The 26,378-nt window shown below is 38.0% G+C and overlaps 1 protein-coding gene across 3 annotated transcripts; it reads left to right on the top strand.

Annotated features, from left to right (window-relative positions):
* Nucleotides 1–25,985, top strand: LOC130723411 (DNA polymerase I B, chloroplastic/mitochondrial-like). Of its 3 annotated transcripts, none has more exons than XM_057574454.1 (12): nt 1–369; nt 1,985–2,783; nt 3,059–3,250; nt 12,349–13,028; nt 13,958–14,396; nt 16,317–16,412; nt 17,089–17,181; nt 17,261–17,455; nt 23,582–23,674; nt 23,781–23,993; nt 24,448–24,537; nt 25,348–25,985. In XM_057574454.1, the coding sequence occupies exons 1-12, from the start codon at nt 224–226 to the stop codon at nt 25,507–25,509; spliced, it is 3,198 nt and encodes a 1,065-aa protein (XP_057430437.1). In that variant the 5' UTR covers nt 1–223; the 3' UTR covers nt 25,510–25,985. The 3 variants fall into 3 exon arrangements, with proteins under 3 accessions (XP_057430437.1, XP_057430436.1, XP_057430438.1); XM_057574453.1 differs by having other exon boundaries at nt 1,982–2,783; XM_057574455.1 differs by having other exon boundaries at nt 1,982–2,783; nt 25,334–25,461.
* Nucleotides 25,986–26,378: the final 393 nt, after the last annotated feature.

Genomic DNA, 26,378 nt, shown 5'->3' with positions numbered 1-26,378 from the left:
TCAAACTTCAAAGCTTCAAAGTTCAAAGTGGCAGGGTTTATGACCTCCACTTCCATCACCATTCTCAATCTCTCTCTATTTCCTCTCATGCTCTCACTCTTCTCTGCTTCACCACCACCACCATAACCACCACACTCACTTGTGCTTGTGTTGCAACTCAAATAAAGCCTTTTGTGTCACTGCAGCCACCAAACTGGGGAGGCTTGTAGGTGTCATTGCAGCCATGGGGGTCTCTTCCCAGAGCACCCCTTTCAGACCACCTTACTACTGCCCTTCTTGCTTCCGCTTCTCACTCTCCTCTTCCCGCCCTTTCCTTCTTCCTCTCTCTTACAGGTCCTTTTCTGCTTCATCTGGTTCACTCCACCCCAGGTTCGTTTTTCCTCCAAAGTTTTTATCTTTTGTCCATTGGGTGTTGGTTTTCGCTTGCCCCATGTCTTGAAATCATGTAATGACTCAGAAATCTTTGGTGTGATAATGGGGTTTGTTATTGAATGTTGACTTGCTTTTTTGTAATATGTCATATGTGTACACCACCATGTCTGTTGTTTTAGGAACTGTTTTGAATGCCTGGAAGAATTTGATTTACTGTGTATCACTATTCAGCTAACTATCTTGTTCTTTGCTTGATGTTTATTTGTGTCTTATGTCTGTTGTGTGTTCAGAATATTTCTTTAGTGATATGTTTGGATGAAGGATTTTGGAGGGAAAGGGATGATATTTTTATTTTTGAATTAAGAGAGTTACATAGTATTTATAAATTAATCAAGGACTAGGACATTTTTTGGTCTTGGCCAAGGTATCCTTACCGTCGGTGGCCGTGAGACTAATCTCTTGCCCTATGGTCAGCTCACTAAGCAGCGGTAGGGGGCTGGCCAAGGAGTTTTTTCCATTTACAAGAGTTGAGAATCAAACCCCGAACCACTTACTTAAGAGACGAAGTGTTGAACTACTACGCCAACCCACTTGGTTAAGGGACTGGGATATTAAGTTATGTCCTTTTGAAAATCTATCATTTTATTCTTTTTATTGTAAAAAAACTTAAATAAGTTTGAAATGAAAATTTTAGGGCTTGTTTAGATTATGAAAAAGTTTTTTGTTTTCATTTCCTGTATTCACATTTATTACAGAAACGTCAACTTGTTTTCACTTTGTTTCTACACTGAAAACAATTTTCTAGATGGCTTTATGATTTTTTGTAGCTTGATGTTTATATTGCTAACCTTTTCAAATTTGTTAGTTGCTAACTTTCAGCTAGTGATTAAAAAGTTTGATAGCAACTCAACATTGAATAGCTTTACTAGGATAAGTTCTAAACCATGAAGTAAGTGGTATGTAAATGACATGACCGAAGTTCTATCTATTGTAGTTCTATCTCTTCTGCACATTTTGTTATTTTATTTGGTTGATATTTTGCATTACTCATCAAACAAAGTGCAGGGTGAAATTGTTTTGTGTATATTGTTGACTTTTATAGTGCAGCGATCCTCTTCCTCTCTGGTTTTAAAAGGTTGAGATTGGTGACCTCTGTCTAATTCATATTGTTTAACTACAATACCACACACATGCTGATGAGGCTTTACTATTTCAATTTTTTCACTAATGATTACAGTTCCAGTTGAAAAATGTAAGGCAGACAATTAGGGGACATCTTATTGTCCTGGGATTAACTATATGTAAATGTAGATTGTGGACTATACACTATAGTGGCTAAAATGATATACTGGATAGTGGAAATGTTATATTATTATTCATGACTTTCCGAAAGTGAAAAATTGTACTATTGTACCCCACAGACCTACCAAAGGAGTTTTTTTCTTTTTTTTTTCTTCTTCTTTTGCTAGTGCATGACTGCATACATAGTCTTCTTTCCCATAGGTGCTTGTTATTTGTATTGCATCTCCAACAGGCTAGAGTGAAAAGTTCAATATGCTATTACATTTCATTGACTGGTTCCTTTCTAATCTTTGCATGATATGAGCAGCAGAAGAAAAATCCAATCAATCCAGGTTGCTAATGACGTCCTCCACAATAGCACTGGGTCTGTTAATTGTCTTCAATCTAGAGAAGTTTCATACTGTCTAAAGAGACCATCCTTTGGGTTGAATAAATTCAATGTCATGCGGCATAACCATAATTCTCCAGTACATATTTCAGCTATGAAATTTTCAACTACATCATGTAGCATGTTGGAGGAAAAAAATCAAATGACAGCAGGAGAAAATTTGAGTTCGTATTCCTATGAAAAACAAGTTAAGATGATGCGTGGTGGGGATGAATTAGGCTGGGCTATGCGTGTTAATGATTTGTCTAAAAGAAAAAAGGAAGTGTGTGCTCTGAACCCACGTTGTTCTTATCCATCTAATACAACTGCTTCTGATGATCAGAAACATGTTTCTAAGAAGAGGGGGCACAATCTTATGCTGCAGGATCTTGGTGTACCTGCATCATCTTCTGTTGAACGTTCTATATTAAACAACTCGAATGCATTGATAGACACGGAAAGAGTGAGCACCCAGTCAAATGAATCTTCATTAAATATCAGTGAAGAGAAAGTTGATGGAGTTAATGGCAATCACTGTTTGGATACGAGTACAACTACAAAAGATGCAACTAATGCAACAACTGTAACGAACGCACGGAGTGCTGATCAATCTAAACTTCGGGATAAGCTCTGTAGTATCTATGAAGACATATTGGTTGTTGATAATGTTTCTCTTGCAGAGGATGTTGCTAGGATGCTTACAGTAAATTACAGGCATCTTATTCATGCATGTGATACAGAGGTACAATTCTTGACTTTGTTAACTTGTGTTATGGTTGTGCCCTAATTGCAACATTGGACATACTTAGATCTTTTTCTATTATGTATATATCTCTGAACATGAGTTCAGTGGATTTGTCCGTTTTAACTAATACAAATTGAAATGATATAATATTCTCTTAAACATTTTCTTCTACTGTGAGCTCATTGACAGTTGTATCAGTATGAATAGCTTGGCCACTTGTATTTCACAAATGTTGAACATGTAATATCTGCCAATTTTTAATGTCTTGAAAGGTGGCCAAGATAGATGTCAAAAAAGAAACACCAGTAGATCATGGGGAAATCATATGCTTCAGTATTTATTCGGGTCCAGAAGCTGATTTTGGAGGTGGAAAGTCCTGTATCTGGGTAGATGTTCTTGATGGTGGAGGCAGAGAGATATTAAATAAGTTTGCTGAATTTTTTCAAGATCCGTCCATAAAAAAGGTAAACTTTTCTTTCTTCTGACCCTTCCTTTTGTTTTTGCAATCCTATCTATTAACTTCATGTGTAGCACATCTTAAGGGTCTGTTTGGTTTAGATTTTGATAGAATTGATTTTGTTTGGATGGTAAAATGAAATCACCCTTGAAGTATAAATTACTAGTATGCTTTTGAAAATTGTGTTAGCATGGTAGTCAAAATCACAAGTTTACGTGTAGGAGCAGATGATTGTACAACTTTTGTTTCTGATCCCATTCACACAATGGATCATTTCTTGGTAGGATTGTGTGGGATTGTTGGGTGTTAGAGATGCACAATAAACATTTAGTTATTTGATGTTAGTTTGTTCACTTGTTGCTAGTGTATTGTTAAGTTGTTAATAAAACTGTTAGTAAGCTAGCAATAGCTGTTGACAAGGCAGCTAGTAGTTACAAGTTTGTTATCCCTAAAGCTTCTGGCTTAAGCTTAATCCCTAAGATTCAGTAGATTGTAAATGTATAGGTTTCCTTCTGATTTGTATCAAGTTCACTTTTCATTTATACAGAACATAGCTCATCTTTTCTGTCTTTCTCTCAGACTGCCATTTCTGTCATTGGGGAAGATCATGAATCGCCAATCTTAGACTGGTTTAGCTGGGCACAACTATTTTTCAACTTGTTCATTTGACCTACGCTTTTGTTTTTCATCTCCTCCCTTCAACCCGAATCGCCAATAGGCACGTCTTAGACTGGTTGAGCTGGGCACAACTGTTTTTCATCTTCTCCATTTGACCTACACCTTTGTTTTTCATCTCCTCCCTTCAACCCACACCTACAACCCATTTGTTACATGCCTCAGTTTTTCATCTTCTCCATCCAGTGTCTGTTCCAGACTGAGATCAACTTCTCTGGGTTTGGTAGCAGCAGAACAGGGGAGATGTAATGGTAGATGTTATTTTGCACTAAGGAAGAGAGATAGAGTTGGCTGTAGGTGAAGCATCGGGTGCTGGTTTTGTGGTTCAATGGGTCATGCATGGGTTTTGAATTTTGTTTTCAAGGTATTTTGTATCTTCTGCTTATGAATGAATTGTAAGCATGTGCATGAATGAATGGAAATAAAAGGTGTGCGTTAGGAAGGGGAAATGCAGAAAAATGAAATGAAAATTTTGTATTTCTTGTGTTATAAATTTATAATTTATACAGTAGGAGATGATGAGTTACATGTTAATTATGATTTTATTATTTATTTTCAATTTTACTTTAAATTCAATAAAATGATATTTTCATATTATTATTATTATTAGGAACTTACAATCTGTGCTACGATCACTTGATTTACCTTTTACGTGTTTTCTCCACCCTGCCTATCTTAGGTGAGATCTTGATTTGACCCTTTCTTGTAGGTCCCACATCTAGAATCAATCAAGTCTATTAAACCAAAAAACTAAACTTGTTTGCTTCTCTCAAAATTAATTCTACAAAGCACAGTTTATTTTGAGAGCCAGAAATTTTAGACTAACAATGTTTTACTCTAAGAATCTAGGCTCGGGCCAAAAGCTAGCTCAATGGTGAAGGTTACTGCAACCTTTATAAGGACTTATTCTGGTGATATCTCTAGGACCATAACATCCTCACATGCCTAGGACTGGACATTTGCAGTGTGAAGTTTGCAGGATTAGACATCTGCAAGTGGCCCAATAAATGGGTCTAGGATAGACTCATGCCATTTTAGAATTCGGATTTAGGTCTAACACTAAGTGCAGTTCTTCTACTCTGTTTTTGCTTTTTAGATTTCTGGTGTAGTCTCTTGGCTTTGTCCAATTTGTAACTTGGCCTTGTGCCTCCACCTAGTTTATATATATATATTTGGTTTTTCCAACACTACCCCAAAAAACTAGCTTAGGGGTGACGATTATTCTACCTTTATAAGGGTTTATTTGGCCATATCTATAGTCAATGTGGAGCCTTAGCAGTTACTATACAAATTTTTGGGACACAATGTGGTTTAGTTTGATCATATCCAAACTAGCACTAAGTCAATTGCATGATTTCAGCTGTGTGAATGGTACTGCCAGAGACAAAAACCATTCCATGCCTCCTCATAATAACTTAAGTTTTGGAAATATTGGCCCTTGATATGATATTAAGGCTATGTTTGGATTGCTAGAACATAATGGAATAGAGCGGAACAAAAATCACTTTTCATTGTTCGGATATTTTATGATGGGACGAAACAAATTTACCACTCCACTGTTGAGTAATCAACAGAGTGGTATGAATTATGATTGTTGTAAATAAGGAATTAATATAAGAATTATTATTAGAAGATTATATTCAGTATTAGGAGATTTATTCTCTTATTAGGAGATTGTGTACATAATTAGTTATTTCCTTATTTAGGATTAGTCTTCTTCTATATAATGTAATTACCCTTTGTATTCTGATTAAGAAGTAATAATACAATTTCTCCTACTTTCAAGTTGGTATCAGAGCTCCCGATCTTGGGAGTTCTGCTTCTGCGAAAAAAACCCTAGCCGTCTTATTACGGCCCTTTTATCTGGTAACGTTTCCTGTTTTGCCACTGTTGGCTTATACCGTTTGGAGGCCTGTGCTCTTCATCACCGGCCTGCCATCCTCTGTTCGTTACTCCGATTGCACAGAGAGGGTTCCCCGTGCCTTTTGGTCTTGTTCTGAGGGTCGTTTCCTCACTTTGTTGGTGTTTTTTCTTGAGAAGCCTTTGGTTCTTCCATTCAAGGAGAGTGCAATCTTCTCTGTTTCTGTTATTTTTCCTCTTGTTTCCCTTCTACAGTAACATCTCTCAGTATGTCTGGAGACGAGATTCCCATACCTAAGGAGAAACTCACTTCTGGAGTGAAAGTCTCTCTTCCACCTTTGACCCACAAAGATCTCCCGGTATTACAAGGTTCCTTTCGCTTGGATGGGCGCAACTACCTCCAATGGTCTGAGCTCATCCGTCACACTCTCATAAGTCGCAAGAAAATCAGTTATATTGAAGAAAAAGCCCCTGCTGAAACTGATCCACAATATGACACATGGCGTGAAGAGAATTCTCTTATTATGACCTGGTTTTGGTACTCCATGATTCCGGAAATTAGCCGGAATTATATGTTTTTCCCTACTGCTAAGGAGATTTGGAATAATCTGGCACAGGCATATTCTAAGAAACAAGATCTCTCAGCTTGTTATGAATTGGAAAATAAAGTTTTCAATTCTAAGCAAGGAACTCTCTCCGTGACAGATTACTATGGGACCTTGAATGGTCTATGGATTGAATTAGATCAGTATCAAAATCTGAAGATGAAGTGTGATGCTGACTCCACAACATTGAATAAATTTATTGAAAAAGCGCGAATCTTTAAGTTTCTCTCTGGGCTTAACTCTGAATTTGATCCGATTCGGGTCCAAGTTTTGGGTAAAGAGCAACTCCCTTCTCTCTCAGAGGTGTTCTTTATAGTTCGTGGTGAAGAAACTAGGAGGACAGTGATGGTGGAAGAAAAATCAGTTGATGGTTCAGCCTTAGCCTCTGGAAAGGGTCCCATAAAAGGATCCACCTCTTCCGGACACCCTAACCGTGATGATCGCCCCAACCGTGATGATCGCTTCAACCGTGATGATCTCTTCAACCGTGATGATCGTTGCACTTATTGTAAGAGGTCTGGTCACACCAAAGAGTACTGTTTCAAACTTTATGGAAGGGAAAACGTCCTTAGACGTATGAGGGGGTCCAAAGGTGCTCCGCAGAGGCGCGCAAATCACACAACTTCTGACATGGAAAATGATGGTGAAGTCCCACCTGTACCACCAGCAGAAGATGTCCCTAGCCTTAGCAAAGCAGAATTGGAGCGTCTGAGAGCTTTTATGGACTCATTGAGTAAGCCCTCTGGTTCTTGTTCTCTCACAATGACTGGTAAGAGTTCTACCTTCTTATCTCTTAATGCTTTGAGTACTGAAAATGACTGGATTATTGACTCTGGTGCTACAGATCATATGACACCTCACCCCTCACATTTATCTTCTTATTCCACTTACCCTGAAAAACACTATATCACTGTTGCTAATGGATCCCAAAACCAGATTACGGGATGTGGTAATATTCACCTTAGTCCATCTCTTCCCTTAAAGCATGTGCTTCATGTCCCAAAACTTTCTAACAATCTTTTGTCCATCCATAAACTCACTCGAGACTTGAACTGTGCTGTAACCTTTTTCCACTCACATGGTGTTTTTCAGGATCTTGCCACGGGACAGATAATTGGGATTGCTAAGGAACAGGACGGGTTATACTGTCTACGGCACGAGGAAAGCAAGTGTCATCAGACGAGTTCAGAGTCCTGGAATACTTCTCAAATATGGTTGCGGCACAAGCGTCTTGGGCATCCTCCTTTTAGTATTCTTAGGACCATGTTTCCCCATTTATTTTCAAAAGTGTCAGTCGAATCTTTTCATTGTGATGTTTGTCAGTTTTCTAAGCATCATCGTTCAACTTTTCTTCCTAGTAATAATAAATGTGCTCAACCTTTTGATCTTGTTCACTCTGATGTGTGGGGACCTTCGTCCATTTCTAATGTTTCTGGTGCAAAATGGTTTGTTACTTTTATTGATGATTGTACTCGGATTACATGGGTTTTTCTTATGAAAGATAAGTCTGAGGTGTTTCAATTATTTGTTAACTTTTTCCACATGATTAGAACACAGTTTGGGAAACCTATTAAGAGGTTAAGGTCAGACAATGGGAAAGAGTATGTTAACAAGAATTTTTCTGAATTTCTTACAAAAAATGGTGTGGTTCATGAGTTGACTTGTGTTGACACCCCACAACAAAATGGGGTTGCTGAAAGGAAAAATCGTCATCTTCTTGAAATCACTCGAGCTTTACTCTTTCAAATGAATGTTCCTAAGTTTTATTGGGGGGAAGCTGTCTTGACTGCTGCTTATTTAATTAATAGGTTACCTTCTAGGGTTTTATCTAGTGTTAGTCCTGTGCAGGTTATGACTAGCTTCTTTCCGTCTGTGCCCATTAAGTCAGGTCTTCAAAGTCGTGTATTTGGTTGTTCCGCCTTTGTCCATGTTCACGGTCGTCATCGGGGTAAGTTAGATCCTCGGGCTATTAAGTGCATCTTTATAGGATATGCCTCAGATAAAAAGGGCTACAAGTGTTATCATCCTCCTAGTCGTCGTGTCTATATATCCATGGATGTTACTTTTCAAGAATCAGAGTCTTTTTATCCCAATCCTCAGCTTCAGGGGGGGAATACTCAGGAAGTTGAGTCTCCAGAATTGTCTGTTATTCCTCTTCTACAGGATCCCTTGATGCCTTCCTCTATTCCTATCACTGAGGACAGTGATGATGATGACAATGGTCCTGAACTAGTACCAAATCAGAATGATGACAATGGTCCTGAACTAGTACCAGATGAGAATGATGACAATGGTTCTGAAGTAGTACCAGATCAGAATAATGTTGACAGGTTCAGGATAAAGTACCAGCGGAAAGTAAAACCCGTCCTGATCCAACAACAAGTCCAATCGTCTGATCCTGAGGTAAGTGTTGCGAACCCTGAGCCTAGTAATTCCTATGAGCATAACCTTGATGACTTACCTATTGCCTTACGAAAAGGAAAACGTTCTTGTGCCAAGTACCCTATATCCCAGTTTGTGTCTACTCAAAATCTTTCTGTGCAGCATCAGAGTTTTATTTCAGCTATTGACTCTATTAGAGTCCCTACATCAGTACAAGAAGCATTAAAAGATAAGAACTGGATTCAAGCCATGAATGAAGAGATGCATGCACTGGACAAAAATGGAACTTGGGAGATTGTTGAGAAGCCAAATGACAAGAGGACAGTAGGTTGCAGGTGGATTTATACCGTGAAGTACCGATCTGATGGCACACTTGACAGGTATAAGGCGAGGCTAGTTGCAAAGGGATACACCCAGACCTATGGAATTGATTATGAAGAGACATTTGCTCCGGTAGCAAAAATGAACACTGTAAGGATCATTCTTTCCTTAGCAGCTCATTTTGATTGGGAGTTGCAACAGTTTGATGTTAAAAATGCTTTCTTGCATGGAGATTTGGAGGAAGAGGTGTATATGGAGATTCCACCGGGGTATGACCCTACTTCAGGAAGAAATAAGGTGTGCAAACTGAAGAAGGCCCTATATGGGCTCAAACAGTCACCCCGAGCTTGGTTTGGGAGATTCACTAATGCTATGGTGTCTCTGGGTTATAAAGAAAGCCAAGGTGATCATACCCTCTTTATCAAACATACTCAAAATGGTAAACTCACTCTTCTGTTAGTCTATGTAGACGATATGATCATTGCAGGTAATGATGAACTTGAGAAGCAGAATCTGAGGAAACAGTTGGCAGCCCAATTTGAAATGAAGGATCTTGGAAAACTGAAATATTTCCTAGGTATGGAGGTGGCATACTCGAAGCAAGGGATTTTCATATCTCAAAGAAAGTATGTCCTTGATCTTCTCAAAGAGACTGGTAAATTGGGTTGTAAGCCCATTGGAGTGCCTATAGAGCAAAACCACAAGATTGGAAGTAGTGAGGAGGACCTTAGGGTTGATAAGGCTCAATATCAGAGACTTGTGGGGAAGCTCATTTATCTATCTCACACTAGGCCTGACATAGCTTATCCTGTTAGTGTTGTCAGTCAATTCCTGCATGACCCACAGGAGAGACACTTACAGGCTGTGGATAGAATCTTGCAGTATCTGAAGGCAAGTCCAGGGGGAGGTCTGCTGTTCAAGAAGAGTGAGCAGTTGTCTATGGAGGTTTATACTGATGCAGATTATGCAGGGTCAATTGTTGACAGGAGATCCACTACAGGATATTGTATGTTCTTGGGTGGAAATTTAGTTACATGGAGGAGCAAGAAGCAGAATGTAGTTGCCAGATCAAGCGCAGAGGCAGAGTTTAGAGCCATGGCTCAAGGAGTTTGTGAACTGTTGTGGATGAAGATCATACTGGATGATTTGAAAATAAAGTATGAAGCTCCCATGAGACTCTTCTGTGATAATAAATCTGCCATTAGTATTGCTCATAATCCAGTCCAACACGACAGAACAAAGCACATAGAGATAGACCGGCACTTCATCAAAGAGAAATTGGATAGTGGTCTAATATCTACACAGTATGTCCCCTCAGGACTTCAGTTGGCTGATGTGCTCACCAAAGGACTTCCCTTGGAGCGGTTTCGAGAGCTTACTTGCAAGCTGGGAATGATAGATATTCATTCACCAGCTTGAGGGGGGGTGTTGTAAATAAGGAATTAATATAAGAATTATTATTAGAAGATTATATTCAGTATTAGGAGATTTATTCTCTTATTAGGAGATTGTGTACATAATTAGTTATTTCCTTATTTAGGATTAGTCTTCTTCTATATAATGTAATTACCCTTTGTATTCTGATTAAGAAGTAATAATACAATTTCTCCTACTTTCAAGTATGATTTTTTTATTCCTATATCGCCCTTGATTTTAAAACACCAGTATTGAATATATAATATAGGTAGGTATGTATCCGATCTCATTCCACCCTCACCATCAATTCAAGCCTCTGTGAACAAGTGGTCAAGTGCATTGAAAGAGAGAAAATGAACTAAATCAGATTTTGCTATTCTCTGTGATTGGGTACATCGTATATTTAAAGATAGATTCAGCTATAGCTTTACAGAACCAACTCCTACTATAACAGCTCTGCCTCTATTGCTAACTAACTAAAACTAATCATAAGTGTGTAGGATCCCGTACAATTGAGACACCTTAACATACATTCTCCGATAAGTGCCATCCTTTATTCTCCCTCTCTTCCAAATTAAATTAATTTCAGCATAAGATAGTGCACCTTGCCTCTTATATGAACTCATGACTAACTACTAGCTTAAAATTTTGGATTGAGTTGGTATTGACTGATACCTTATTAATTATGATCATGATATGCAACGTTTATCTACTTGGTGACCCGAAATTAACCTTGGATAATCTAGATTGTCGTATCATATTAATAATTTAATGCAATCAAAGTGTTGTAATTAATGTTTACTTGATGGGAATAGTTGTCCATGTTTTATGTGCAGAACAAAGAATGTGCATCTTGTTAAAGGAGCAATATTTAATAAATTTGGTTGTTAAGGGCCATTTGACATTCTTATCTCTTTTTGTTGTAACTTAAACAGAGAAGAGCCCTACCTTTTTCAGGGTGTCAACTATTGCTTAATTCCTCACTCACGCACACCAACTTTGTTAATGGCGGATGGTGGAGATCCAAAAACCCGCCATATTTGACAAATAATTATGGTGGATGGCAGGATATTGGCCATGGCAGAGAGCTAAAAACCCAAAATGAGATTCCACCATGGCGGATATTTGATGACACTGACTCACACTAACACATTGAGGATTAAATGTTGACTATTTGACTTGACTTCCAGTTTCATCCTAGCCACCTCCAAACATGCTAATGATCAGTGTCTTCCTCTTCATTTTATAATTTCTGAATTGCATGCCTTTGTATATTTTCCCCACAATGGAAACCTATAAATCCTGTCCTGGGTGGTGCTTGATCCTCTCTATGGACCAAGTGAGTAAATTATGACAGTTGGGCTTGGTCTATGCCTTGCAACTTGCAAGTACTGATTCCTTCTTCTGCAACAAACTAATTTGTAATAGAATTGTTCCTTGTATACTTTTACATACAGAAAGAGGCCTACCTCTTTAATGAAGTATTTATCAGTGATGTCATTCCATCAGCAGTGACAAAATAACGGCCCATTTGTGTTTACTTCTCTTAAGAGGAAATTACAGGTTTTTAAACTAAAAAATGTCTGAAGGATTTTATAATGAGTGGACTTCAGAGAGGAAAAGAAAAAGCCCTAAAAGAAAAGTCAATTTTAGTGTTTCTCTTGAAAGCTAAAAATTGCAGCTACTGTTTAAAAAAAGCTATATCATAAAAAAATTTTATTAAAAAAGCTTATGCATTTGCACAATTCTAACTTCATAAAGCAATAATGACTTCATGTCACTGGATTTGTCTGCCATGGGATTTAAAATAATTTTTAGAATAACAAAGACATGGTGCTTTCTGTAGGTATGGCATAACTATAGCTTTGACTGTCATGTTATACAAAACTATGGATTCAAGGTTTCTGGATTTCATGCTGACACAATGCACATGGCAAGACTATGGGATTCATCAAGACGTTGGGTTGGTGGTTATTCTCTTGAAGCACTTACAAGTAACAAAGTGGTCATGTCAAGGGCTAAGCTGAACTGTGAAAAGGATTTGATCGGTAAGGTGTCAATGACAAATATATTTGGTCTGAAAAAGTTTAAGAAAGATGGATCTGAGGGTAAAATGACTACCATTGCTCCTGTGGAAGTGCTGCAAAGAGAGGATCGTATACCTTGGGTATGTTATTCAGCCTTAGATGCTAGAAGCACTATGAAGCTTTATGAGAGCCTTAAGGGTCATCTATCAGATATGGACTGGAAAATTGATGGAGCACGTGTTTTACACAAAAACATGTATGATTTTTATGAGGAATATTGGCAGCCATTTGGTGAGCTTCTAGTAAAAATGGAATCTGAAGGAATGCTAGTTGATCAGTCATATCTTCAAAACATAGAAAAGGTGGCCAAGGCAGAGCAACTTGTAGCGGTTAATCGATTTAAAAAATGGGCATCTAAGTATTGTCCTGATGCCAAGTATATGAATGTTGGAAGTGATGCTCAGTTGCGTGTCCTTCTCTTTGGTGGCACTGTGAACAGGTGCACATTATTTAAATCTTTTGTGGAGCATTTGTTTCTTACTTGATCATTTGGAGGTTGAAGTTGATATCATATGATTCATATCATGCGGTATTAGTTTTACCGTAATATGCTTTGTATAATCTCCATTATGCTAATATCATTATAAATTGTCAAGCACACGTTTTAATTTAATTTGAAATGCTATGCTGTTATATAAATTATCTCTTGTGCAGAGTGCTAATTGCATATGTATGTTGCAGGTTGATTTTTGGATCTGAAGGGATTTGTGGTTTTATACTGATGCTCTTATTTATTTTGCTTTTAAAACATATTTTTTTATGTTTTCACGTGAATTATCTTTTTTATTCTAATTTGGAGCGTAAGTGCTTTTTTGGTATTCTTTTTCACTTGAAACAATTCAACTATATTTCCAGTTCTTGTGGTTGTCATGAAACTGTGATGACCATGTCATTGTATTCTACTCTCTTCACTTAATCACTATAATGAATTCCGCAAAAAAAAGGAAATAGCTTCTAACTTTGAGCTTTTTTGCCTGACTGAGTTCAAGATACTTCTAATACTACATTGGTTAGTATAAGGTCAGCCATTGGAATTTCTTTAGTTTTTACTTTGTAAATATTGCTTATATTCTTTGTTAGTGTAACTGTCAATCGTAATCTGGCCGCCATTGATCTTTTAAACCCATTCAACTAGTGGGATGAAGGAATTGTGTTCTTGAGGATCTATTCTATTTGTTTTAATATCAGAATCATAACTATGTGAATGTTACTTTGATATTTTTATATGATGTTCTGGCTGAGCTCATGACCAAGTTGCAATCTAATTCTATCTATGGAACATGTTTTTCTCAGATATTAAATGAAATGATGCCAAGTCTATGTTTGGAAGTATAGCTTTTATTTATCCTGCCCCTTTATTCATTACAGTAAAAACCATGATGAGGCAATTCCAACTGAGCGGATTTTCAGAATTCCCAATGTTGATAAAGTGATTGAAGAAGGCAAGAAGGCTCCCACTAAATTTCGTGATCTGAAGTTGCATAGCATTGGCTGTAACCTTAGAACTGAGATGTACACTGCTAGTGGTTGGCCCTCAGTTAGTGGTGATGCTTTAAAAGCCCTGGCTGGCAAAGTTTCTGCTGAATATGACTTTAATGAGGCTTGTAACTTTGATCTTGATGATGAAGATGGAAATCCTTCTCAATTTGAAGTTGAACCTGTAGAAATAGACCAATCTGCTTATGGAACAGCCTTTGCTGCATTTCCAACAGAGGAAGAAGGGAGAGAAGCTTGTCATGCACTTGCTGCTTTACGTGATGTCTGTTCAATTGACTCTTTGATCTCTAACTTCATCCTTCCCCTGCAGGTAATTATTCTTTTTCCCTTTTAGCATTTTTTTTTTGAACTTCATCCCTGTTCTGGTTGTGTTTATTGATTTTAATGCTACCCCTGTAAACAGCTTTCCCAATGTGATGGGCAATAGTAATGTCATTCATAAGTGCATTTGAAACATAGTTGGGGCTGTTCATGTTTGTGGATGTGAAAGTGAGGTTAGAATTTGGAGCACATGATTAATCCACTGGCTGAATGAACTTAGAAGGATGATCTTGGTCTAAGAAGCACAGACACAGCTGAAAGGTCGCCATAAAGGTGACACAGCTCTAGCACAATCTTAAAATCCCATGATTTTACGCTTCTGCACCCCTGTTCCAAGCTGAATCTGTTGTGTAATCTTTTCCCGTGGGATCTGGTAAAATCTTAGATTCAGGTCGTAAGATTCCACGATTTTACGCTTCCGCACCCTTGTTCCGAGCTGAATCAGTTGTGTAATTGGCTGAGTAATCTCTTTCTCGTGGGATATGGTCAGAGCTTCTGATAGGTGCTGGAAGTTTTTCCCTCTGTTAGTGAAAATTTGGTCACTCTTACTGGACATTTATTGTTTTCTTTTCTTCTTTGGTGTTTTACTTTCATGTTAGCATACATCTTGTGGTTATGGATTTTGTTTATGACTTATTATGGTGTTAATCTTATGAATTTTTATTTCGACTTCAAATTAATGATAGTATTTACATGATATGTTCTCTGTCTATGCAATTTTTATGGATATGTATGTGTTTAAGTGTATTTTTTATCTATAGTAGAATCTTACGATCCGATTTACGACTCCATGGTTTACGATCTTGCACCCCCTTTCTGATCCCATGTAGAATCTCGATTTTCATAACATTGCTAACAAGGACATGCCAGTGACACCCTCGGATACATATCTGTGTGGTGTTCTCTTTTTAGTCAGATTGTTCATCACCAGCTTGTCAGACATAGCTGTGACATAGACGGGCACGGTGTTTGTTGTCATCACCAACTCATCGATGCTGAGATTGACAGCCACACTTACAGATGTAGAGTTGCTGATCTCTTGTTTTTTCTCAGCTTGCAGGGAGATGGCTTCTGCGACACTGCTTAGGCTCTGATTGGTTTTGAATTTCGGTTACGAATTATGATGACTCCCTTAAACCCTACCATTCCTCTGTAGTAGTCTAATAGTCTTTATTTAAGAAAATAGAACTGCAGTCACCTAGTGTAACAGAAAACAGAGTGTTATGCTGTAAAGTGTAAACTTTGTAGAATAGATGATAAATTTAATAATAGAAAATATCAAGTAAAAAGTATTAAGATATTATACGATAATTTTTTTACTATCAAGTTGTAAACTTTGTCATTTTTACTGTTATAGTTTATCAAGTAAAAAACATTTAACTAATACATGAAAAATTTAAAATTTTAATATTATTCTGTTATGGATTATCAAAATTATTTTTCACATTCTATAATATCAAATCAAATTATTAATCTAATATTTGACATGAATATTAAATATTTAATATCTAAAATGGGAGACTATTTATCGTAATTTGTACATATTAATTTTACTTTTTATGATTTGCTTAGGATACTCGTCTTGGATGTAGAGCCCGAGAAGAGATTGATAATACTATTTCTATTGATTAATAGCAGCCTTGGTGAATAATTAATATTGATATAATAATTTTTCTTCTTTTTAGTAGTTTTATTATGCTATGATTTTTTATATATACAGTGCATTAGCTACATACTGTCCTATTATTTTTAGATTGAGTCCAGTCATGTCAGTGTCATATTCGAATCCAATTTTGTGCCCGTGCTTCCTAGATTTTGGTATATTATAGATTGCATTTATATTGTAAGTTTGTAACAATTAGGTTGTTGATGTCTGCTCTATGTTAGCTTAATCTGTTCTCAATGGCAGGGACATAATATATCAGGAAAGGATAACCGTGTTCATACTTCCCTCAATCCCAACACAGAGACTGGGCGCGTGTCAGCAAGTAGGCCAAGTCTGCAGGTTATTCCTACATGCATGACATATTAGTTGTTGGTTTAGCTGCAATTTTCTAAACGCCTTAATTTTTTCTGTCTCGTATGGTCATCTGTACATGTATATTTACTGATGGTAGTATGAGAGTGACCTTCATCTGTTCATAATCTGTTTATGTACATTTAATCATTTTTTTTGTATTAATCATATCTTCCTTCCCCATACAGAATATTGTATGAGTGCAGAGATTACATTGAACTTTCAATTAGAAGCACTCACTTTGGTCTTAATGCATTATCTCTTAATTTTGTAGTTATTTGAGCTCACGAGTGTTTATACTTCAATATGAATTTATGTGACTTTTAATTTGAACTTTTGACATTCAAATATGTGAATTACATTTGTTAGATGAATTGTTTGATTTTGAAAGTTAACCGATTTATTCGAATGTTGTTAGGGCAGAATGGGATGGAAAAGTAGTTAGGGAAAATTAGTTACTGAATTATAGGGGATTAATAAGGTTCGAAGGGTCATATTTGTTAGCAAGGCAAACAAAGTAGTAGCTCAGTTCTAAGCCCTTGGAGTTAGATCTCTCTCTCTCTCTCCTTGTTCTGTTCATTTTTCTGTTGTTTACTAAAATCATTCTAATCTTTTCTGTATTTCCATTGTGGATTCCTGACAACATTTATAATTTATAAATTAGAATCAACCTGCTTTGGAGAAGGACAGATACAAAATCCGTCAAGCATTCATAGCTGCTCCTGGAAATTCTCTTATAGTTGCTGATTATGGACAGGTTAGTAGTTTTTAGATCTTCCTAATTGAATTAGTTGCAAGAAATTCTATTCTGTTGATGGAGCTATGAATTGTTACAGCTGGAACTTAGGATTCTCGCTCACCTTGCTGATTGTAAGAGCATGTTGGAAGCCTTTGAAGCTGGTGGAGATTTCCATTCAAGAACTGCAATGAATATGTACCCATATATTCGTGAAGCAGTTCATGAAAAGCAAGTGCTTCTTGAGTGGTATCCTCAACCTGGTGAAGACAAGCCCCCAGTTCCTCTTCTGAAGGTAAATTGTCTTCTGATGGGAGTAACTGATAGGTTTAAACATGTGTACTCTAGGAAAAGGACCAGAGTGTGAACTGGCTAAGAGTTTAGGGACTGGAAATGAATAAACAATTAGTTAGTTAGTGCCAGCTGTTGCCAGCTGTAGGCAGTTAGAGGTAGTAACCGGTTGCAGCTATGCAACTGTTAGTATAAAAAGGGAAAGCTAGCTTGCAGATGAAGCTATCAAAGATTAGAGTTCAGAATTCTGGTTGAGGAACCAGAGAGAGATTGAGGAATCTCTAGGAACCCTAGTTTCACTGTTCTTCCCCTTTTCCCCAATTTTCTCTGTAATTTTCCAATTCCCCGAATCAATTCTCAAATTGATTCCAAGTTGTAACCTCAGTTTCAATTCAATAATATTCATCTGATTTACCAGTGTTATCACTGGTATCAGAGCACCATTCTTGGTGCCTGAGGGTGAAAACCACGTGATTTCTGCAACTCTGAATGGTATCAACAAGAACGATGGCCAGAAGCGATGGAAGCTGGAATCAAGAAAGGGATGAATTGCGACAGGAAACAGAGGGTTTGCGTACCCGATTGGAGCTATACGAGGCGCGCACCAAGGTGGCTGAAGAGCTCATCGCGTCGCTGCGAGCCAGAGTGGAGGTTCGCGATCGTGATTTCGCCGGAGAAGACGAAGCCGAAATAAGCGGTAACCGAGAGGCTCGAGAACGTGTTCCCAGCAAGAATCGATGGAGGAAGTTGGAAATTCCAATCTTCTCAGGTTCTGATGCCGTTGGTTGGACACAGAAATTGGAGCGATATTTTGCTCTGAGAGAAGTGACTGAGGAAGAGAAGATGCAGGCAACCATGGTGGCTTTGGAGGGACGTGCACTAAGCTGGTTTCAATGGTGGGAGAGGTGCAACCCTTCACCGTCCTGGGATGCATTCAAGCTGGCTGTGGTAAGAAGATTCCAACCTTCTATGATTCAAAATCCATTTGAATTGCTGTTAGCTTTAAAGCAAGTAGGTTCAATAGAGGATTATATTGAAGAATTCGAAAAATATGCTGGAGCTTTGAAAGAAATTGATCATGATTTTGTGAGAGGAATTTTTCTGAATGGACTTAAGGAAGAGATTAAGGCTGAAGTGAGATTGTTTGAGCTTAACACTCTAGCAGAAGTTATACAGAAGTCAATTCTGATTGAACAGAAAATTTGCTAGCAACTAAGAAGAGTGGTGGATTTGTGAGGCCTAACAATGCTTATAGAAGCAATAACTATAACAGGACAGTTACAGTGGAACCTGTTGGTAATACTGAGAATAAACTAGGAAGCTCTAGTGGAAATAACAAGGCTGGACCAGCTCTTGAAGGGGGAAGACCCAGGGTTGGTGAGTATAAGCACTTGACAGCTGCTGAGATGAAGGATAAAAGAGAGAAAAACCTGTGCTTCAGGTGTGATGAGCCTTTTAGCAGGGACCATAAGTGCAAGAATAGACAACTTAGAATGTTAATCATGGAGGAGGAAGATGATTTGGAAGGAGGTGAGTTTGAAGATGCCTTATCTGGGGAATTTAACTCACTGCAATTATCCCTCTGCTCAATGACAGGATTTACTTCTCAGAAATCATGGAAAATGAAGGGAAGCATTAATGATCAGACAGTGGTGGTCCTCATTGATTGTGGGGCTTCACATAGTTTTGTTTCCAAGGAATTGGTGGGAAAGTTGCTGCTGCCAGTGGACTACACCCCTTCTTACCCAGTGGAAGTAGGAGATGGTCATAAAATTAGTTGCAGGGGTAAGTGCTCTAAACTGAAGCTTATGATACAAACTTTAGAGGTCATTCAGGACTTCTATCTATTTGGCCTCAATGGAGTAGATATGGTGCTGGGTTTGGACTGGTTAGCTAGTCTTGGTGATATAAAACCCAATTTCAGCAAGATGAAGTTGTCTTTGAAGAGAGGGGGGCAATGGATTACTTTGGAAGGGGATTCTGCTCTGACCAGAACTGAGCTATCCTATGGGGCACTCATGCAAATTTTGATTGAAGAGGGAGAAGGATTGCTAATCCACTGTGAGCAAGAGAGCATTTCTGGACTGACAACCAAGAATGTGCCAGCACAGCTAACTAAAGTTTTGGATGCTTTTGCCTCAGTTTTCCAGGATCCTGAGGGGTTACCTCCAAGGAGGAGGCATGACCATGCCATCCACTTGAAAGAAGGGGCAGAGATCCCAAATCTAAGGCCATACAAGTGTCCCCATTACCAGAAAAATGAGGTAGAAAAACTGGTGGCTGAAATGTTAGAGGGAGGGGTTATAAGGCCCAGTATTAGCCCTTATTCTAGTCCTATAATTTTAGTTAAAAAGAAAGATGGGGGATGGCGCTTTTGTGTTGATTTTAGGGCACTCAACAAGATCACCATACCCAACAAATTTCCAATTCCAATCATAGAGGAATTGTTGGATGAAATAGGTGGAGCCAAGGTGTTTTCTAAGCTGGATTTGAAATCTGGTTACCACCAGATTAGAATGAAAGAGGAAGACATAGAGAAGACTGCGTTTAGAACACACGAGGGGCATTATGAATTTCTTGTGATGCCTTTTGGTCTCACTAATGCCCCCTCTACATTTCAAGCTCTTATGAATGAGGTCCTCAAGCCTTACCTTAGGAAGTTTGCTTTGGTATTCTTTGATGACATTCTGGTATACAGTCCAGATTTGTCAACTCACTCCTCACATTTACAGCAAGTTCTGACTTTGCTAGACCAGAATTCACTCAAGGCTAATAGGAAGAAGTGCACTTTTGGCCAAGACAGTCTAGAGTACTTAGGACACATTATTTCTGGGGATGGAGTTGCAGCAGATCCATCTAAAGTTGAGGCAATGAAGAATTGGCCAACTCCTATGGATATTAAGGGATTGAGGGGTTTCCTTGGTCTAACTGGTTACTATAGGCGATTTGTGCAGGATTATGGGAAAATCGCCAGACCCCTTACTGATCTCTTAAAGAAGGATGGGTTCAAATGGACTCTTGCAGCTACAGAGGCTTTTGAGAGCTTGAAGACAGCCATGGTCAATCTTCCTTTACTTGCAGTACCTGATTTCTCCAAGCAGTTTGTAGTGGAAACTGATGCATCCAGTAGAGGACTTGGAGCTGTTCTCATGCAGGAAGGAAGACCATTAGCATTCTGGAGTCAGGGGCTATCTCAGAGGGCACAAATGAAATCAGTTTATGAGAGGGAGTTAATGGCTCTTGTGCAGGCTATTCAGAGATGGAGACACTACCTCATGGGAAGACATTTCATTATCAGGACAGATCAGAGGAGCCTCAAATTTCTGAATGATCAGAGGTTGTTCACTGATGAACAATTCAAATGGGCTGTAAAATTGGTAGGAATGGATTTTGAAATCCAATACAAGCCTGGTAGTGAAAATTCTGTTGCTGATGCCCTCTCTAGGAAAATGATGTATTCTGCCCTCTATCATTTCTCCAGCTGACAAAGAGGAATGGAAGTCTGCGTTGCATCAAGATCCCAAGCTTTCTAAGGTGATCCAAGATCTCATTATCTCTCCCTCATCTCATGATGGTTTCAGTTTTAGGAAAGGATACTTGTATTATAAGGACAGATTGGTGGTATCTAAAAATTCCAACAAGATTCCTATGATCATTTCTGAATGTCATGCCACTCCAATGGGAGGTCACTCTGGCCATTTTAGGACTTACAAGAAGATTGCTAGTTTCCTATACTGGGAAGGAATGAAATCTGATATCAGGAAATTTGTGGAGGAGTGTGGCATTTGCCAAAGGAGTAAATATTCCACCTTAGCTCCAGGAGGGTTGCTACAACCTCTTCCTATACCAACTCAGGTTTGGATGGATGTGTCCATGGACTTTGTTGGAGGGTTACCTAGAGTTAAGGGCAAAGACACCATTTTGGTGGTGGTGGATAGGTTGTCTAAGTTTGCTCACTTTTATGCTTTAGGCCACCCTTTTTCAGCTAAGGATGTGGCTTTAGTATTCATCAAAGAAGTGGTAAAACTCCATGGTTTTCCTACAACCATTGTTTCTGATAGAGACCCACTTTTCCTTAGCCAATTCTGGAAGGAGATGTTTAGGCTGGCTGGAACTCAATTGAAGTTAAGCACTTCTTATCATCCTCAAACAGATGGACAAATAGAGGTTGTTAACAGGTGTTTGGAGACCTACCTCAGATGTTTTGTTGGTCCTAAGCCTAAGCAATGGTTAGAGTGGCTTTCTTGGGCTGAGTTTTGGTTTAACACCAACTACAATAGTTCTGCTGGGATGTCACCTTTCAGGGCTTTGTATGGAAGGGACCCTCCTATTCTGTTGAAGGCTGGAGCTATTCCCTCAAGGGTGGAGGAAGTTAATCAGATGTTTCTCCATAGAGATGCAGTGCTGGAAGAGTTAAAGTTCAATCTGGCCAAAGCTCAGAACCAGATGAAAGTTCAAGCAGATAGACACAGAAGAAATGTGGAGTTTCAGGAGGGGGATTGGGTCTACTTGAAGTTACAGCCCTACAAGCTCAAGTCTTTGGCTTCCAGGCCTTTTGCTAAGCTGGCCCCAAGGTTCTATGGCCCTTATCAGATCCTCAGCAGAGTGGGACCAGTTGCTTACAAGTTGCAGCTCCCTCCACATGCTCGGATTCACTCAGTTTTCCATGTCTCACTCCTGAAGAAAGCTTTGAAGCCAGAACAGCAGCCTCAGCCTCTACCTCCAATGCTCAATGAGGAGTTAGAATTAGAAGTAGCTCCTGCTGATGTGATAGCTTCCATGGAAGATGCCTTTGGCAACTTGGAGGTGTTAGTGAGCTGGGATACCTTGCCTTCTTGTGACAATTCTTGGGAATCAGCTGCCAAGATTCAGGAACAATTTCCTTTGTTTCCCCTTGAGGACAAGGTCAAACTTTTAGGGGGAAGTATTGATAGGTTTAAACATGTGTACTCTAGGAAAAGGACCAGAGTGTGAACTGGCTAAGAGTTTAGGGACTGGAAATGAATAAACAATTAGTTAGTTAGTGTCAGCTGTTGCCAGCTGTAGGCAGTTAGAGGTAGTAACCGGTTGCAGCTATGCAACTGTTAGTATAAAAAGGGAAAGCTAGCTTGCAGATGAAGCTATCAAAGATTAGAGTTCAGAATTCTGGTTGAGGAACCAGAGAGAGATTGAGGAATCTCTAGGAACCCTAGTTTCACTGTTCTTCCCCTTTTCCCCAATTTTCTCTGTAATTTTCCAATTCCCTGAATCAATTCTCAAATTGATTCCAAGTTGTAACCTCAGTTTCAATTCAATAATATTCATCTGATTTACCAGTGTTATCAGTAACCATGCCTCTAGGTGTTCAAAAATGTCTTTTTGTTAGTTTTGTATATATTCTAACAGTTTGGTAGATCAGAGCGACTGCTTTCTATGTACATTTGACATAGTTCTCTGACTTCTCAACAAAAGTACAATTAAGATATTAATAAACTGACCCTCTAACAATCTGAAATATAAGTCTTTAATGAGAGGCAGGAGGAAATATGGGAAATATATTTTTATAGAGAACTTAAACTTTATCACATATTATGTTGTTGTGGTACCTAAGATGAGACTTCTAAAATTTTCAAGGTATTTCAATTGATATTTTCTTTCCCTGAATAAGGAAGTTGAAATCCCGTCTCATAAGATAAAGTTTCCAAGATTCTACTTCTCTATTGTGGCTATCCATAACATTCTGTCCTTTTCACCCTTCCCCTTAATTCTCTTTTCCTGCTACACCAACAAATCCATGATGTTTCTGAGACTGATTGATCTCTGGCATTGATATTCAACATATTGAAACAGCTCCCTCAAATCCCTTGCTGACAACCAACTTAAGAAATCCCTCTACCACCCAAAGTCTTCACATATTACTTCCACATCCTTTCCACTTATATTATCTCATTTTTCCTCTCATGCTTTCTGAGGATATTTATTGAAGCCATTAATGAATATGAAGGTGAAGATGCACTCCCAAGTTTCTTCTTTGCTTTGTTCTGTCTTCTTGTGAGCTATCAATTTTTGCCTTGATTATCGTAAATACACATATACATAGTTGAGTTTTTTTTGTGCAGTTCATATCAATTTTTGACTCTTTTTTTTCTAGGATGCCTTTGCTTCGGAAAGAAGGAAAGCCAAAATGCTTAACTTCTCAATTGCATATGGAAAGACCCCAATTGGGCTTTCTAAGGATTGGAAGGTACTGTGAATTCTATTACATATTATGAGGGGCTTTTAATGGGTGACAAGCCCTCATGATTGTTGATTTGATTGTACAAACAAGTTTATACATATTTTTCTGTCAGGTTCCTGTCAAAGATGCTAAGAAAACACGTGACCTTTGGTACAATGATAGAAAAGAAGTGTTGAAATGGCAAGAGGAACGTAAAAGAGAAGCTTGTGAATACCACTGTGTTTACACTCTGCTTGGCCGAGCCCGGCGGTTCCCTTCAGTAGATCTAGCTACCAACTACCAGAAAGGTCACATTGAACGAGCTGCTATAAATACTCCAGTGCAGGTCCTTAATTCTTTGAAATACATCTATGCAATTGTGTGCCGCCTTCCCTTCATGTCTTTCACTATAATCTCAAGTTTCCCTTCATGTCTTTCACTATAATCTCAAGACGTTTGATGGTCACTTATAATAAATTTAAAATATAGTGATTTCTTTATCCTAATCCTACCATAAAAAAAGGTGACTGGTTCTTACTGGAGTGGACCTATGATATAATCAGTTACATTCAGGTTTTTTGGAAGATTCTGTCTGTCTTTCCTTGCAACAAGCACCTTCTTTAAAAAGATTATCCGCTTGCTTTTAGAGATGGTTGTGGAAAGTCACTGTTATGTTTAGTTGTTGATTAAGTCGCATGTTTAGATCCCTCTCCCTGCCTCTATCAATTCACATAGTGTATGATCCATTCCTACCTTAAGGACCTTTCTTTTATGGTTTTCTGATTTTTCATGTGCAACAGGGTAGTGCAGCAGATGTTGCCATGTGTGCCATGTTACAAATAGCCAATCATAAACAGTTGAAGGAGCTTGGATGGAAGTTACTTCTTCAGGTTAATATTTATATCAAGAATTTTCCCATTCTGTCCTCTCTTTATGTTCCATTCAATTAATTTTGCCTGCTTGTGGTTTGATTAAAATGGTTGTAATCCGTTGATTTTGGGGAGAATGAGGTAAGTATAACTAATAAAAGAGAGCTGGCTGTTGATTGAAAAGTTACACAGGGATTCATGACAACTTAGTTGGTGTTTGTTCCTTTCTTAACTAGTACTCCCTCCGGTCCTATTTATAAGCAACAAAAAAAAAAATTCGCATAGTTTAAGAAATGTAGTTAAACTAGATAAAATGCATTAAATTTGTCTTAAATTAAAATGAACTTCCAAAATTACCCTTTGTTATTAGTGTTGGAAAGTGGAAAAGAGAGAGAATAATTAATGAGACACATTTTACAAGTTAGAATTAATAAGGGCATCATTGGAAAAAATTAATTAATATAGCTCAAACTTTCATTTGGTTCTTATAAAAATGACCAAGATTTTTCTTCTCTTTCATGCTTATAAATAGGACCGGAGGGAGTATTTTCCATTTTGTCATAATACTCTACACTATATACATGATGGGAATTCATCTTCCATAACATGGATGGTTTGGATTATTTAAGTGATACATTTTGAAACTCTCATATTTTTAATTGACTTGCTGATTTTATCATCCTGGTTGTATTTTTTCCATATCTCATTTTAGTTAAAGTTGCACTACAAACATCTTAGCTTCAGTGGATAATTCCATCATACAAAATTCTGTGGTCTATTTAAAAGCTTTCTTGCTACATTTTCATTAAGATTTCAGATATGACAAAGCAGGTTCACGATGAAGTCATATTGGAAGGGCCAACAGAGTCGGCTGAGGTTGCAAAGGCCATAGTTGTCGAGTGCATGTCAAAACCCTTTAATGGCAAGAACATTCTTAAAGTCGCCCTCTCTGTGGATGCCAAGATTGCTCAAAACTGGTATGCTGGAAAATAGATTTCAGCCACACAGCATGAAAGGCTGCAAAAGAATTTGGGAGATGTTTTCTCATTCAGATAGAATTTGATGCTTGGTTTCTTTGGTGACTGTAATCAAAAGAAGCTGCTACTTGAGGTGCTTTCTATTTTCCCTGGAAAAAGTGATGCCCTTGTTGAAGTCATGTGCATTGTGATTTATTTAGTGAGCATAGTATTTTTAACTATGAAGGAGCCCAGGGCCAAAATCACTTTGTGAGGTGTATATCTCTTTGTTTTGATGTGTAAATATACACATTTCATGTCCTACAGCATTGTGTACCAACGTGGACTCTTGGCTTGATACAAGCAACTGTATCATTGTGTATAAAATGGATCCTGAATTTCTATCTCATTTGCCAACGATTACAGTTGGTTGCATACTTATATCTCTGGCGAATGTATGCATTAATAAGAACAATGCTCGTTAATACGAATGCGAAAACTTGTTTTCTTACATTTCTTGCGTGTGAACCTCCTTAACAAGTAGCAGTATTGAGTCTTCTGACATTAATGCTTGCAGTTTTTAATTACTTTTCCCTTCACAAAAATAGCTTCTTTCTTAATCACTTTTCCTTCCAATGTGGCAGCCCGATGGTTTTTCAAACATACAATAATTGTCTACAATAATTATGATACGGCTTTAAAGGTGTTGCTGCTTCCCTTAATTTTATCTATTTATTCGGATCAAAAGAAAACTTAGGTTAACAAATATAAGTAGTCTCTTGGAAATGTTCTTAAACTTATTTGTCTCTTGTTTTTCAAATATTAAATAGTTAAATTTAGATTATATTTGACAATATTAGGTGGATATAAAGATGTAGTTGAAAAAATTATTATAATGAATAATTA

This window comes from Lotus japonicus, chromosome 6 (assembly GCF_012489685.1).
Source record: "Lotus japonicus ecotype B-129 chromosome 6, LjGifu_v1.2".
Lineage (NCBI taxonomy): Eukaryota > Viridiplantae > Streptophyta > Magnoliopsida > Fabales > Fabaceae > Lotus > Lotus japonicus.
This window is presented reverse-complemented; position numbering and strand designations above follow the sequence as displayed.

Coding starts and splice junctions, on each gene's coding strand:
- LOC130723411 (XM_057574453.1), top strand. CDS start 224: ATGGGGGTCTCTTCCCAGAGCACCCCTTTCAGACCACCTTACTACTGC. Junction 13,029..13,957: donor TTTGGTGGCACTGTGAACAG/GTGCACATTATT, acceptor TATTCATTACAG/TAAAAACCATGATGAGGCAA. Junction 24,538..25,347: donor GATGGAAGTTACTTCTTCAG/GTTAATATTTAT, acceptor ATGACAAAGCAG/GTTCACGATGAAGTCATATT.